The sequence below is a fragment of the Schistocerca piceifrons genome, chromosome 5 (genome assembly GCF_021461385.2).
Source record: "Schistocerca piceifrons isolate TAMUIC-IGC-003096 chromosome 5, iqSchPice1.1, whole genome shotgun sequence".
NCBI lineage: Eukaryota > Metazoa > Arthropoda > Insecta > Orthoptera > Acrididae > Schistocerca > Schistocerca piceifrons.
The window spans coordinates 239,707,412-239,722,883 of record NC_060142.1 but is presented as its reverse complement, the minus strand read 5'-3'; the positions used below and the strand labels follow the sequence as shown (position 1 = coordinate 239,722,883).

The following is a 15,472-nucleotide window of genomic DNA, read 5'->3' as shown; positions in this document are numbered from 1 at the left end:
TTAACATACACAGTGTGGCTACAAGAAGAGCTACACTTTTACATATAATATTGGTCATTTTTTGCTTGTGTTGCACTTTAAGCTGCATCACACAAATGTGCCAGTAAAGTATTAAGTAATGGATAAAAATGTCTGGTCTTCTGGGCTCCAAATTCTTATAAATGGCTGATCCTCTAAGTGTTAAGTTTCAAACGAGAGTTGAATGCTCTAGGATTTTCTTGAAGTACCAGTATTGTATTACCTTATGTTAGGTTCTTTATTATGATATAATGCCATACATACCAGAAGACGAAAACGTGGGCTTGAAATTCAGTGAACAGTTGAAACTAGCCAATAAAGTGGACTGAAACACTTTGTTTCAAATAAATTGACTGCCTCAGCGAAAATATTAATAAAAGCCAATTTTTTTTAGTAAACCGACAAAAACAACTTCACCGTTCTTCAAGGTGTGTAATGCTTGACAGCCAAAACTGTGGAAATAAAATAAAATCAGAAAACTGAAACTAATAACATATTTTAAACTTCCATAATTATATGAATGTATTTTACTTCACTTAATAACTCCCGCCCACAGAAATCCATTTTGTTTTATTTGATGGGAGAACTTGAAACGAAGAGGAAACAGCAAATTCATTAAAACCCACACTTTAAGCAGCTAGGAGGAGGAGGAGGTACTGCTCATATGCGTCTCAACTGCGCATGCGTGTGAGCCCGCTGGAAAGTGCTCAAACAAACCTAATGCACACAATTCTGATGTCATGCTCATCAGAAGTAGTTTGCTGTTTATATTTGTGTGATGGGAGTGGCTGTAAATGGGAAATGACTTTATGGTTGCTCCCATCAGCCACTGAACCGAGTGTCAACTTTGTTTGCACTTGTAGTATGAATTATTGCACAGTCTTCGTCCTAAAGCCTTTGGCAGATGCTTGTGTGTGCACTGTGTTTTTTTGTTATAAATGGAGGATTTCCTTTGCAACTTAACGGTTTTTTCCTCACTTATGTACTATTGTTGCAGTACTATTCTGCAGTAGCGGGAAACAGTAATACTCTTTTTCACCAGTCAAAACTACAAAAAATTAACTGAAAACTAAAGCACTGTAAAATTCCTGGAATTCTAAAAAAATTTGGGTTTTTCCCAGTTGTCCCGGGGTGTATACACACTTAATTTGCTGATCTTCAAAGTGAAATTAGCTTAGCCATGGCGTGAAACATCTTCAGGTAGCGAGTTACCTCAGACTTCAATTCCAATGTGTATGCCACTGTGAAATGTGTAAAGTTGCCAATGAACATAAGCAAATACTTCTTTCCATTGAACAGTTCCAGTGAGACTGGCCCACACAGGTCTCTGACAATCAACTCAGCTGTGATTCTTTTCCTTCTACACAATTTGAGAATTGTTCCGTGGGGACTATTGAAGTGTACAGTTCGCAAAAATTTAAAACATATAGCTGACATTCATTCCTATTTGCAATGGCAATTTATGTTGTTCACTGATTGTTCTTCAGTTGACAGTGCAAAATAAAAAGCATCTTCTTTGACATTAGCCATGAGTTGTTGGTTCCTGCAATCTTGTTTGGTAACTCAACCCTTCAGTTAGCCCTTTTGTGACCAGGTGTTCCAGAATGATGACAAGTAAAGTTGAAGGAATTCCCAAAGTTTCTTGTTGATTTCTTGTTTTACTGGTGTCTGATAAAAATTTTTTATATTGTTGAATCTAGAAAGCTGTAGGACAGGGTGTATCATTACTGCTTTTCCCGACGACTCCCCTCTGATTTGACTTCAGCATCAACTCTTTCATTGAGAGCGTTTTGACTGCAGTGACCACTACATTGTATTTCATAGGCATTGTTTAAAGTAGAAGGCACAAGATGTTGATTTCTTTGGCAGTTGCTCCAGTGAAACATAAATCTTGACTCAATTTATCAAACTTTAGAAAGTGATTAACTAGCACATTATTTGTTGCATTAAATTTTACAATTAACAATCATTTTCTCAATAAAAGTTGACTAGCAATTCGTTTTCTCTCCAACGTATTGCACAGAGATGTCCATAAATCAAAAGAGGTTATCTTATCTTTTGCATATTCCAAGAGACAACTGGCAATGCGTTGAATAAGATGACTTACATTTCTGATCATGTTCAGCTAATTATGTTTCCTTTGTGACACGCTGCATGTCCCCCTCTCCATCCATAATTTCAACTTTTGTGATGAGATAATTCACTTGTACAAATGGTAAAGCTACCAGTTCCTTGAGAAGAGTTTCCATCCTAAATTTCCGGCTGTTGAAATCTGTTCCATCGAATAATTGAACTCAATATTTTTCCACTTCAGTTGCCATCTCGAAAAACTTTTACATAAGAGTTTACTTGTGCCCATGTATTTTATTACAAATTTAATTTTAAAACAAACAGGGCAAATAACGTGACAAATTTTCAGTTTCTCACACTTAAATAACACTCACAAAATGTTAAAACTGTTAGTTGATTTTATTAAATCAGAAAAAATAACAAACAACTGAGCAATGAAAAAGAGCAACAAGTGTGCTTTTAAATCTTTGAAGTTACTGAGGTCATAGATATAATCATTAAACTGCAATCTCAACACATGGCTTGTCATAACATACTGGTTCTGCTGAACATAGAATTCGAACATTGGTCCCTACAGGCGTCCATATGAAGCAGTCCAGTGTCCTCCAGAATGTCCACCAGAGTGCTTTCGTATGTGTCAACAGACAGACAATCCAGCTAGAATTGTTCAAGCACTCTGCCAGGGAATGCATACATGAGAAAATACAATGATTTCCAGTCAACAGCATCTCTCAGCAGTACACTTGCCAATGGAGGAGAAAGCAGCACCCTTCTGATCCCATACTGTGTACCCATACACACTTGAAATGAAGAGCAAAGAAGAGAAACCTGTATTACCAAGTGAAAAAGGGCAGTGATGCAGTTTATCACATCATACACGTACAAATTTGCAAAATAAAGCCTTGTCATGAATCAATGGACCAACTTAATATTGCTGGAATATGAAATTTAAAATTATTCTTACCAAAACATTTCCACTACAGCCTGGGATGACATGCCACAACAAGGATGAATTTCAATTAACAATGACACAAACATTTATATCTCTTCTAAAATATCTTCTCTGTGAAAGTGGTCCTAACAGTAGAGGTTAAGACTTACTAATAAACAACTATGCTTCAAGAGTATTGGTCAGAACAATGTGCAAGCAGAGATGTTTTCATAACTACATTCCCTCCAGATAACTCCCAAACCAGATTATTCCTCTTTGGAACCAATTAACATAGCACAACAATCTAAAGATTTTGACTAAAGCTCTTTTTTAATGTAGTTATTGCAATAGAAAGCTTAATTGTTTGTTACAATACAGCATGGACAATTTGCCTGATTGTAAATCTACACAGTGACAGTTAATGGTATATAGCTGCTACAACCACCACCACAACAAAAATGTAACAACAATGATACACAGTGATAATTAGTGAACCACGGAATCATAACAGCAGTATTATTAAAACTTAATACACAAATGTTATGATACAGCGACAATAGTTTTTGAGGAATCATATTTAAACTTGAAAAATAAATAAAATAGGAACTCTTACCCATCATATTTTTTAAATGAATTTTTTCTTTAGATTTCAAGAGTTTCTGAACTGTTTCCACTTCACCATTTCTAGCAGCGTGCATTAATGGTGTCCACTCCATTATGTCCATCCAATAATAATATGTTTCTTCTTCAACTGCATCTTCCTCTCATTCAGAGCAAATTCTGTGTGAATTATATTACGGTTAACCACAGATCCTTCTTTGAATTATTTAAGTCACAATGGCAAGAATAAAGTGTAACTGGCCACAACTACTAGCTAACAGATCAACAGAATAAATAATTATGGTTCACATCAACATCATACATAGGTTGTTGCAGCTTCAGGTGCAATATAACATATTGTAAATTATATAACTCTCACTTACATGGCTCAAGGAAATAAAGAGACTATCAACATTTCTGTCACTTCTCAAGAGAGCAATCTCTAATGCAGGACTGTCAGATAAAGTGGTAACTTAACTGTCATCTTTTCTCTGGGGTAGTTAGTAGTGTGTATTCAATAGAAGCCAAGTTCAAAAGAGCATGTAAATCATGATATTTGAGTCATACATTCACTCTGTACTGCAGCGTATCTTTCACAAACTGGGTTGTTAGGGCTGAGCACTGTCATCCATAAAACTGAAGGATGTACCAATGGCATTAGTATCCACCATAAGGAATGGTTAGAGAATCTCATTACCATATCTTCAAACTACGAATTAACTGTTTCAGAAGATGCAGATAACTGAATGATGAACACTAGTCTCATCATACGTCTGCCACTCAAATAATGGAATATTCTGTGAACAAATATATGATTCTTTTATTTTGTACATTCTCCTCGAATAAAAATGTGTCAGTTTTCACTGCAAAACATGCAGAGGTAAGGATTGGTTGGCCTCCTGGAACTGTGTTGTCAAACATCAAGAAGCCAGTAGTTCACCAACCTGGGTCACATAGCAGTGGAGCAGCGAGTGAAGGGCTGGTTGTCATTTGACATTTTGTCATGAAAACAGCATTGTTAAAATATCCATTTATTGACAGTAACACTACATCAATCATGTCGATGTTTGGAGGAGCTGATATCCCCAAGACAAAAGCCGTACATGGGTGGCAAGAAGATGGTGCAGTCAGCAAATAACTTGTTGTCAAGGGCAGCTTCTGGCAGACTAGGTGCATAACTTGGGCCTGCAGGTGGCCCACTGGTTGGTGGGCATTAAGTCAGCAGCATCAGACTCAGCAAGAACAGCAGGGCCACAGCTAACAGCAGCAGAGTCCAGAAGTGGTGGTTAGTTGAGCCACACAGATTTCTACAGTGGTGTAGCCCCCTCCCCCTCCAAGCTGGTGGCTGTCAGACGTCATACTAGAAATGAGTAGTATTTATACAGGCTTGGCTCATCCATTTTGCCAAGGCACAGGCATCAGAGAAGTCGTAACAGAGCAACAGCTCAGATGTGAAGCAATCAGGTCACCAGCAGTACAGCAGCCCTGCCTTTCTTCTGCATCAGTGATATTACAACTAGTACCATAGATGGGCCAAGCTATACGATACCTGCTTAATGGCACTGGACAGCACTTGTATCAGCATACTGCTCCTGATGTAACTTCACCTGTTCAGTCTACCTTCCACAAGGCTCTTGCATTAACCATGCCTGCGCCTTTATTTTATTTAGCCATACCACATAAAGAGTTGTCACACAATACTCCTCACTGTTTTACAAAATTTGGCCCACCCTGGATCCCAGCTCATGGCAATTCTGTGAAGTCTTAACACACATCTAACAAGCTGATAATTTTGTACAGTACATTCAGTTTTTCCATTACTTTAGTCCAGCTAAAATTATAATGTTGCCAGCTGTTTTCTTAATTTAAATAGTATTTTCTGAGATTAGCTTACTGACATTCTCTCATTTTCACGCATGGACACAATTCCATAGAATCATTAGTGCAATAACATTAACAAATTCTCTTCATTCGATTGTTCCTATGTCTGACATTTCTTCTTGTTTTATGACATGGTACATCATCTGGAACTTTGTCTTTGCAATAAAAGTTTCCTTTACATTTTCTCAGAAAACACATTCTTAAAACTATGCTCTTACAACACTACATATGATACTACTGCTCACAATATACTGGTTGAAAAATCCAGTTAGTTTCCTTACTTTAATACCAATTACAGATTGACCACTTCTTGCAGTGCCATGCCTTCTTATGCCTTTGCTCACCAAAACAAACCTCCCTGTGCCCTACAGCACTTTATCATGTGAACTGAATCGTAATGATGTTGTGCACAGTTTAGCCAATTCTACCCCCATGCTAACAGAACCTTGGAAACATGTATCATTTGCAGCAGTCTCCTTCACCTGAAAGACAATCTGTCCGAGTTTCACTCCTCACTGCTGTAGAACAATTACACGAAGCTTTTTCGTACTGTCAGTTCCTACACCATTGCACGTATCATCATCTTTATTCTGATCCTCAGGCACACATTCCTGAAAGGATTCAGTCTTGCCAGCCCAATCATTAGCCTTAGAGGCATTTTCCTCTTTCTTCTCTTTGTCTATCCTCCCTTCTAAGTAGGCACTGCCATCACAGTTGGCAATGAATCTGAGGCCTACAGAAATAAATGTGCCTGCATTACTTCACTTATTCACAACCTTCACAACATAACTAACATTACCAATAACTTCGTGTGTTTCCTTTGCAGTATCTACAGCAAAATTACCATCTTCAATGACACCCTGCACATAAAAATCATTGGCACACATACTTCCCTGTACATTTGGCCCAGGCTCTATGGCTGCTAAACAACAACCATTATCACCCAATGGCATAGATATTACTGCACCTAAATCAATATCACCCGTGTTGCTACTCACACATTTACTTCAGTACAGCACATACATACTTCATTTGACACAAAAGCGAACTCAGACTCCGCATTTTTGACAAGATATTGGGACCGATAATTCTACATTATTTCCTTTAATTCCGCAACTCCTGTACTTCGTGCTCCACTTAAACTTACTTCTTTATCTGTACTTTCTGCTTCCACACAAGTATGACTCTTTTAATCTCTGACACTCCGGCAAAAAGCTAATATGCTTTACTGCTGGAGGAATATCATAGGCCTTTTTAAACCACCAACTGTCAGATTCTTGTCATGTTTTCTCTGCTTTCTCTGGTATAACCCTTTCACACCAAGATAAGTTCTTTTCCTGCTCAACCCTTTCACAGTCGTACATAACTAAACTGTGCAAAGCTAACTTCTTTTCTGTCCCAACTTTTACTTTCTCTGCTGTGCTGCACTGTCTGCTTGTAACACATTTGCTTCCGTTGCTAAAATTTGCCACATTTTCCCCAGGGTAGCCTCCTGTAGCATTGAAAGTGACATGGTTGAGCCTCTAACAATTACACAAAATGCAACAGACAACAAAACAGAAGAACAAGGGAGACCTTAAAAGTGCTACTAATGTAACACTTATTATAATGCAACCATCTGTCTGAGTGGCTACTAATTACTATAGATTTACATATTTAAACACAGTGAGCCATATCCCCTGCTCAAACCAAAATACACCAACCATTCCAAAGGCACAAACTAACAAACATTCTACATTTCTAAGAAATGTTTGAGTTTACTTTCCCCACAGTGCACACACAGACACCTGGTAAAAACCCATTGGCACTCCATAACTATTGCAGTCAAAAACCAGTGCACTCAGCATACTGCATGTTGCATTGTTAGTTATGACTGCCAACGTAGAAGTGACAGCGAACACTTTTGTGACCAAATGTAGAAGCCGGGGTTGGTTGGTCTCTATGAGTGTAGTGGAGCTGGGTTGTCGAAAGCCGGCAGTGCACCACCCTGGGTGATGTATCAGTGGATGCCTTGTTGTCATCCAACTTTAGCTTAGAGAAAGCTTTTGACAATGTCGACTAGAATACTCTGTTTCAAATTCTGAAAGTGGCAGGGGTAAAATACAGGAAGCGAAAAACTATTTACAATTTGTACAGAAACCAGATAGCAGTTATAAGAGTGGAGGGGCATGAAAGGGAAGCAGTGCTTGGGAAGGGAGTGAGACAAGGTTGTAGCCTATCCCTGATGTTATTCAATCTGTATATTGAGCAAGCAGTAAAGGAAACAAAAGAAAAATTTGGAGTAGGAATTAAAATTCATGGAGAAGAAATTAAAACTTTGAGGTTCGCTGATGACATTGTAATTCTGTCAGAGACAGCAAAGGACCTGGAAGAGCAGCTGAACGGAATGGACAGTGTCTTGAAAGGAGGATATAAGATGAACATCAACAAAAGCAAAACGAGGATAATGTAATGTAGTCAAATTAAGTTGGGTGATGCTGAGGTAATTAGATAAGGAAATGAGACAATTGAAGTAGTAAAGGAGTTTTGCTATTTGTGGAGCAAACAACTGATGACAGCCGAAGTAGAGAGGATATAAAATGTCGACTGGCAATGGCAAGGAAAGCGTTTCTGACAGTATTTCTATGGAGTGTAGCCATGTATGGAAGTGAAACGTGGACAATATATAGTTTAGACAACAAGAGAATAGAAGCTTTCGAAATGTCGTGCTACAGAAGAATGCTGAAGGTTAGATGGGTAGATCACATAACTAATGCAGAGGTATTGAATAGAACTCAAGAGAAGATAAATTTGTGGCACAACTTGACTAGAAGAAGGGATCAGTTGGTAGGGCATATTCTGAGGCATCAAGGGATCACCAATTTAGTATTGAAGGCAGTGTGGTGGGTAAAAATCGTAGAGGGAGACCAAGAGATGAATACATTAAACAGATTCAGAAGGATGTAGGCTGCAGTAGGTACTGGGAGATAAAGAATCTTGCACAGGATAGAGTAGCATGGAGAGCTGCATCAAACCAGTCTCTGGACTGAAGACCACGACGACAACAACTATCTGATGAGTGTAAATAGCATTCTCGGTCAAGCAAACCACCTGGAATCATAACTGTGATATGCTATGTGAACCATTTCTACTTAAGTGTGCAATTACTCTTGATAACACAACTTTTCCAAATATTTTGGAAAAAGATGTCACTAAGGAAATTGGATGATGATTATTTAAGTCCGTCTTGTCACCTTTCTTATGTATGGTTTAACAATTGCATATTTTAACCTGTCTGGTAAAATTCTCCAATACAGTCTCTTGCTTCTTTATCTGAACCATTTAATCCTATAGATTAGATGAGGTTCAATTTTTGTTCCATTGACCCGAAAAATGGGATCATCCTCATGGGTATGGAACACATAACTATTATTTGATGGACGTTTTCCACCTGGCCCTTCCACTTGTCAGTATATTCACAAAGCACTTGCATAAAAGCTGGGGGAGGGGGGTGGGAGATAAAGCGATTATTAAAAGTATTTGCAATCTGTGACTTTATCAGTGGCAACAGTCTCATTTAGTTTATTGTTATGGTATCTTGTACGACTATTTATCCTGACTCCCATTTGACAATGTCCCATATAGTTTTAATCTTATCTGCATTATTTCTTTGTCAGGACATGCGTACTTCTGGACATTTTAACGTCTTTCTATAAAATACTAAAGAATTTTTTGCATTATGCAAGTAATGTTGAATCTGGACTTCTTGTGGCCTTTATATAAATTTTCCTCTTTCCTTTACATGAGATTTTGAGTCCGTTAGTTATCCGTAGTTTACCTGTTTTCTAATGGATCGTCCAGATAATTTTTTAAGGAAACAACTTTCAAATACTGACACAAATTTACTATGGAATAAAGTGAATTTCACATATACCTCATCCCATACTATCAATTTTAGCTTACTCTTAAAAAATTTTTCTTGTTCTCATTAATGAACCTCACAGTTTTGTATGAACTTGCCTCAGGGGCGTAAGGTGCCATTATTTCCATTAAATGAACAGATGTAAAAATAATTTTGGGAATATCCCAAGGGAATGTGTCAGAACCATTACTGTTTATAATACATGTAACTGGTCTAGTGGATAATCTCATAAGACCTGTGATGTGTTTGTGGATAATGCTGGAGTCTATAGGAAGTTTGCAATGCCAGAAAATTGTAACAAAATGCAAGATGATCTGCAGGTGATTGACAGTTTGTGCAGGGACTGACAGTTAACCTTAAACATGATTAAATGTAGTATACGGTGCATAAATAGATAAAAATATATATCTGTTTTACTAGTCTTACATTGATGGAAGAACTAAAGTACCTAAGAGTAATAATCTGGTATGATGGGAAGGAAAGACGCAGAGAAATTGTAGTGGCGCCAGGAATACCCTCCGACATACCCTTGAAGTACACATGCAGGTGACGGGTAAAGATCTTTAATACTGTGGTGCTTCCTTTGCATCTGTGTAAAGTTCCATTATGGACCCATCCCCATCTGAAAGAAGGGAGAATGGTTACAATGTAACCTTCCATCGACGAGGCCATTACAGACATACTGAAGAATCATGTAGAAGAAAATTGACAAAATCCTGCTCTAAGGAAGTAACTCACAACATTCACCTTAACTGATTCATGGAAATATTGGGAAACACACAACTGCTTAACCAGACAAGGATTTTAATGTAGGCCCTAAGTTCAGAGTTTAAACCCCAGTGGCATTTCAACCAGTATTCTCATCTAAGGTAGAAGTTTTATTTGTTTTCCAAGTGCAGGGTTTTTACTTTACTCCTCCTCTTAGAGAAGAGATGAGAGTTGAGATACATTACTATTATTTGATGGAGGTTTTCCAACTGATGCTTTCACATTTTTATTTTGGTTTCACTGTTGGCATCTTTAATGCTGCTTGCTTTACTACAACATATTCACTTTGTAACAAATGACCTTTCTCTGCAAACAAAGCTAAGTCCTTAGTCTACACAAGGGAATTACCAAGACAGATGATAGGATTGTATCATGAGGTCCCTGACTTGTGTGCAGCTGACCCACAATGTGTGTGTGTGTGTGTGTGTCAGGAACTCGTAGGTCAAAAATGCTTCAGAGGAAATCTTGAGGTTCCTAAAACAAAAATAAATTTCGATTCCATACTTAATGGTACATTATTTGTAAGAATTTATAGTTCCTCAAAGAGGCTTCTGCAAGACTGCCCTGTTAACTCCTTGCTTCTGTAGAATCAGTATTTTTCTTACCTTACCTCCAGAATATCAGGCCACAGGATAGTAATGAGTGAAGCTATTTAAAGAAATCCCATCTGCAGGTCAACACAGTGAGACATTTCTACATGCAAAGGCATACAGAATTGAAATTTTGGCATAACTTATCAATGTACTGGTGGTACCTAAGTTTATTAGCTTGCAAATGCCTAAGAACTTCACATGTGGATTCTTGATCAGTGTGTGCTGAATGATCTCTGTTCTGGCACCTATATGTCATTTTTATTTCTTTGAAATTTTATACTATATGATTCACTGTAAGATTAGAGCCTGGCCTGTTTTTGTGTGCAGTCTGTTTCTTTATTCTTCAGACTGGGTTGACTATTGTTGTGTTTGGAGTACATCAGTGAACTAGTGTCATCACAAAACATCATAGTTTTCTGAAAGCTCCTTCAATATCCCACACAAATCACTGAAGCCATGAACAGAAATGGGGCAAGTAATGAACTTAGCAGAGCATCATATTTAATCCTTTCCCCTCACCAAATTTAGTCTTATTCCTGTCATATCATTCGCTAAAATGACCCTTCGTTTTTCTATTGTTAAGATATCACTCCAGTCATATAAGGGGAATGCCTTTACTGCTACATCATTTTTGTATCCCTAGCAGAATTTTGTGTTAACACTATCAAAAGCCTTCACTTAATTGGAGAAAATGCCAAAAGTGTAATTTTTCCTCGTTTAATTACACCATACGTGAGATTATGAGATCATACACACACCACTACTCTCATTTTCATACACGCAATTGATTTGCTCACATTTTAATGTAGCACTAAAATTGATTTATTATTATATCATCATCATTAGTATTGTATATGTACTGTATGGAATTTAAAGAATGGATAATGGACTCTTACACTGTCAACATGGAAAACAGTGCTCATGGGAAGAAACTTCAAAATAACCAACTCGAGAACGACTAGCTACCACAATATACAGGAGACACACTGATTTACATGCCTAATGTAATGAGGAACGAAGTTTAGAGTTTAACATCTACTAAACACTTAAGTCAATACAAACCTGACTACCACAGCTGGGTCAGGATGGGGGAGGGAGCTGTTAATATCCCTGTTCAAGAAGCAAACAGTCTTTTTGATTCACGTGATTTAGGCAAACCCAATCAAACGTTAATTATGACCAATCTTCTCCTAATTGTATTGGGCCCAATATCTGTCAGGCAGTCCTTACCTCAGCTATCTGTCATTCTTTTAGATAAAGTTCTATCACGGTTAGACCTACATATAAAATTAATTTATCCACGTTCGAAATGCATGTTAAAAAATGCGGAACAGTTAAGTTGTAAGGAACTCACGAGCTTGATAATATGCAACTACAACGGAATAAGCTACAAGTTTTTGCCACATTAACCAATAAATGAACATTTTCATACCATGTTGACTAGCTTGAACCTACAGGTATTTCGACATATGAACGCATATTGCCAAAACACTATAATTACGGCAAGCAATGAAATTACTGCAAACGATAAGCAATTATATTTGAAGTCTTAAACACACGCGAAATTATTTTATGATATTACAGAATGAGCGTCAATTGAAAATCCAAAATGTTCGAGGGGAGTGTTAAGATTTGAAAACCTTCTATGAATCAGTTTTAATCATCAAATAATAGTAACCAATGGGCAACGTGTACTGAGTACAATCACATTAAAAAGCGAATTAGAGAGTATAAAACTTGTTTATTCGATGTTTGCGAAATACTGCAGCTTTCTCGGGGACATCTTTGACCAATATTGCTACCGCGAATATATTTACTGGACTTTCTAAATTTATACGGCTTAAGTTCATAACTGAAATGTCTGTAGCTGTCAGCTCGAAACTGCACCAAAAATCATACACGACACAAAATCTTTCTGAAAAGCCCGCCGCTCTGAAGGTACAACAAATAAAAAAAAACGATAGTACAGATATACCTCGACCGTCCAATACGGATGCAAAGTTTATTGGCATGCAGAACATAGAAACCGTCCTCGGTTATCATTGCATATTGTGTGATGTTGAATTGAGCTGGAATTTAATTTATTCGGTCTCTTCGATTGTAACCAATGTATTTTATCTTTCTTTGTAAGATGGAAAAATAGCTACCGGAAGTAAACTGTTCCAGTTATTTAGGTAAAAGATGACAAATTATAATATACCCTCCGTTTTGGTTTCCGATTCTTTTTAATTAAAAAATGGTTACCTCACTTTTCATTGTACGAGCGACCATAGTGCTGAGGGACTTCAACGAATCGATGTTTTTTATTCTGTACTACTAATATTTTTATTTCATTACCTGAAGGGTAGGACAATGATCAAAACAATAAAAATATCTATAATAATAATAATGCGAGTAAACAGTTGATACCCAATTTATAATTGGGAAGGGAATAAGAAAGACATCGAGATTACTGGTTATAAGGAACTATTACAGGATGTCTGTAAAACACACACGAAATGTAAATTCTAAAAATTTTAGATACATTGGAGTAATTAGTCTTCTTTATCTGTTTCCTGTTTCCATTGCAACTATTATTAAAAAAGATATGTTTGCATTCATGGTAGTTTGCTTTATATGGTGTAAAATATGTAATTATTTTTACTAGAATCCATAACTGGTGAGCCTGATGTGATAGTGAGTTCATAAGAACCACTCCAGTCGTTATTTCAGTTTTACACCAATTTAAATGCATTCTTTATATGCCAGACTCATTGCGGAACGATAATGGTATGGAAATGCTGCGTATGATAGTGAAAATACCACCTTTCTTGGGGAATGTAAACATATGGGTTTTGCAAGTAGAGGCACAATTTACTACAACAAATATTAGCGACGAGATGACGAAGTATTCTTATGTTTTGGTATCGCTTTATAGTGAAGTTACTGAGCTAATTCCAAGTTCCAATTCCAAACCATTATCAGCTTCCTCATATACAGACTTTAAAAAAAGACGCCTTATCGCGGAATTTGAAGAATCATAGGTACAAAAGGTCAAAAAATGTAAACAAAGTAGAACTAGGGGACAAGAAGCCATCTACTTTGCTCCGAGACATATGGGCTCTTGCCAGAACGCAAGTAACAGATGAATGTTTAAGAACTTCGTATCTTCAACGACTATCTATCAAAGTGCATTCTATGCCAGCAGCTAGTCAATATGTAAATCTCGAAGCGGCTTCTTTGGCTGACAATATATCGTAGAGATTACGAAGCCCAGTCAATTCGCATATGCTATGGATTTCGTCTCCAATTCAAAATGACAGATTTTCCACATGGAAGGACAGTTTTCGGAACCAACGACCCAGATTCAGAAAGTGCGAGCTGGCACACAATCGAGAAGCAGCTCGAAATAACCATGACTTACACAGAAACATTATGTGTGCTAGTATCATTATAAGCGACGACAGAACGCGAAGCAGCTAGTCAATATGTAAATCTCGAAGCGGCTTCTTTGGTTCACAAAATCGTAGAGATTACGAAGCCCAGTCAATTCGCATATGCTAGTGATTTCGTCTCCAACTCAAAATGACAGATTTTCCACATGGAAAGACAGTTTTCGAAACCAACGACCCAGATTCAGAAAGTGCGAGCTGGGACACAATCGAGAAACAGCTCGAAATAACCATGACTTACACAGAAACATTATGTGTGCTGGTATCATTATAAACGACGACAGAACGCGAAGAAATGTACACTACCATCTTCATTTATTTTCCAACAGTTTGCTATGCTCAGATGGAAACTAGTACGCTACTTGACGCACGCACAACGAGGGGGCTGAATCATCTTGCCACCTTTTCGTAACGGTTCGCAACATACATCTTCGTTTTCTTGTCGATTCCGGAGTAGACGCTTCCTTATTGCCAGCAACAGTACTACATCACAAAAAACGTTATGGAACGGGAACTCCACACTGCAAATTCTTCTGTAATTCACAGGTATGGTGAACGACTACTGAACCTCGAAATAGGTCATCGACAAAGATTTCTGTGCCCATTTCTTCTTGCAGACATTCTCCAGCCAACTGTTGGTGCCGATTTCTTGAGCCATTATGGCCCATTGCTTGATGGTAAGTCGGACAAGTTACTCGAGTAAGAAACTTTAATCGCTAGTATAGGCTCTGTCGATGCATATGTCGACAGTTTTTTGATTGAACATCAGCATAAATAGGTGTCTTAACATACTCACGAAGAAACCTAATTATGATTTTCCTCAGGTTAATGATCAGCACTCAATCACAACAATACGACCTCTAGTGCTTGCACGAGCCAGACGCTTGTGACCAGAAAAATTAGCACAAGCAGAATGTGAATTTCAGGAGACAATCAAACTTGGTACACGTCGTCCATCTGAAAGCTATTGGTCTTGTCCCCTCCATCTCGTTCCAAAGAAAGAAGGAACCTGGCGTCCCTGTGGAGATTATATCGGTTTAAGGGTTGTCACAGTGATAGACCATTAACCAATGCTGATTAACAAGATTTCACTGTCAACTCTCCAACAGAAAGATATTCCCCAAAACTGACCTTATTAGAGCTAATCACCACGTTCCATTGCGCCAGATGTGCCTAAAACAGCTGTTACCGCACCATTTGGACTTTTCGAATTTTTGAAGAGTCTGTTTGGTCTACAAAATGCAGCCCAAACATTCCAGCGATTTATTCATAGCATTCT

The 15,472-nt window shown here is 37.7% G+C and overlaps 1 protein-coding gene across 1 annotated transcript in view; it reads right to left on the bottom strand.

Annotated features, from left to right (window-relative positions):
• LOC124798534 overlaps positions 1 to 12,685 on the bottom strand; it is a 114,413-nt gene extending 101,728 nt beyond the window's left edge. Inside the window, exons 1-2 of the mRNA XM_047261983.1 lie at positions 11,825 to 12,685; positions 3,633 to 3,799 (exon numbers count right to left, since the gene is read on the bottom strand). Coding sequence (XP_047117939.1) covers positions 3,633 to 3,744 — 112 coding nt within the window. The 5' untranslated portion in view covers positions 3,745 to 3,799; positions 11,825 to 12,685. The remainder of the gene's footprint in view (positions 1 to 3,632; positions 3,800 to 11,824) is intronic.
• Positions 12,686 to 15,472: the final 2,787 nt, after the last annotated feature.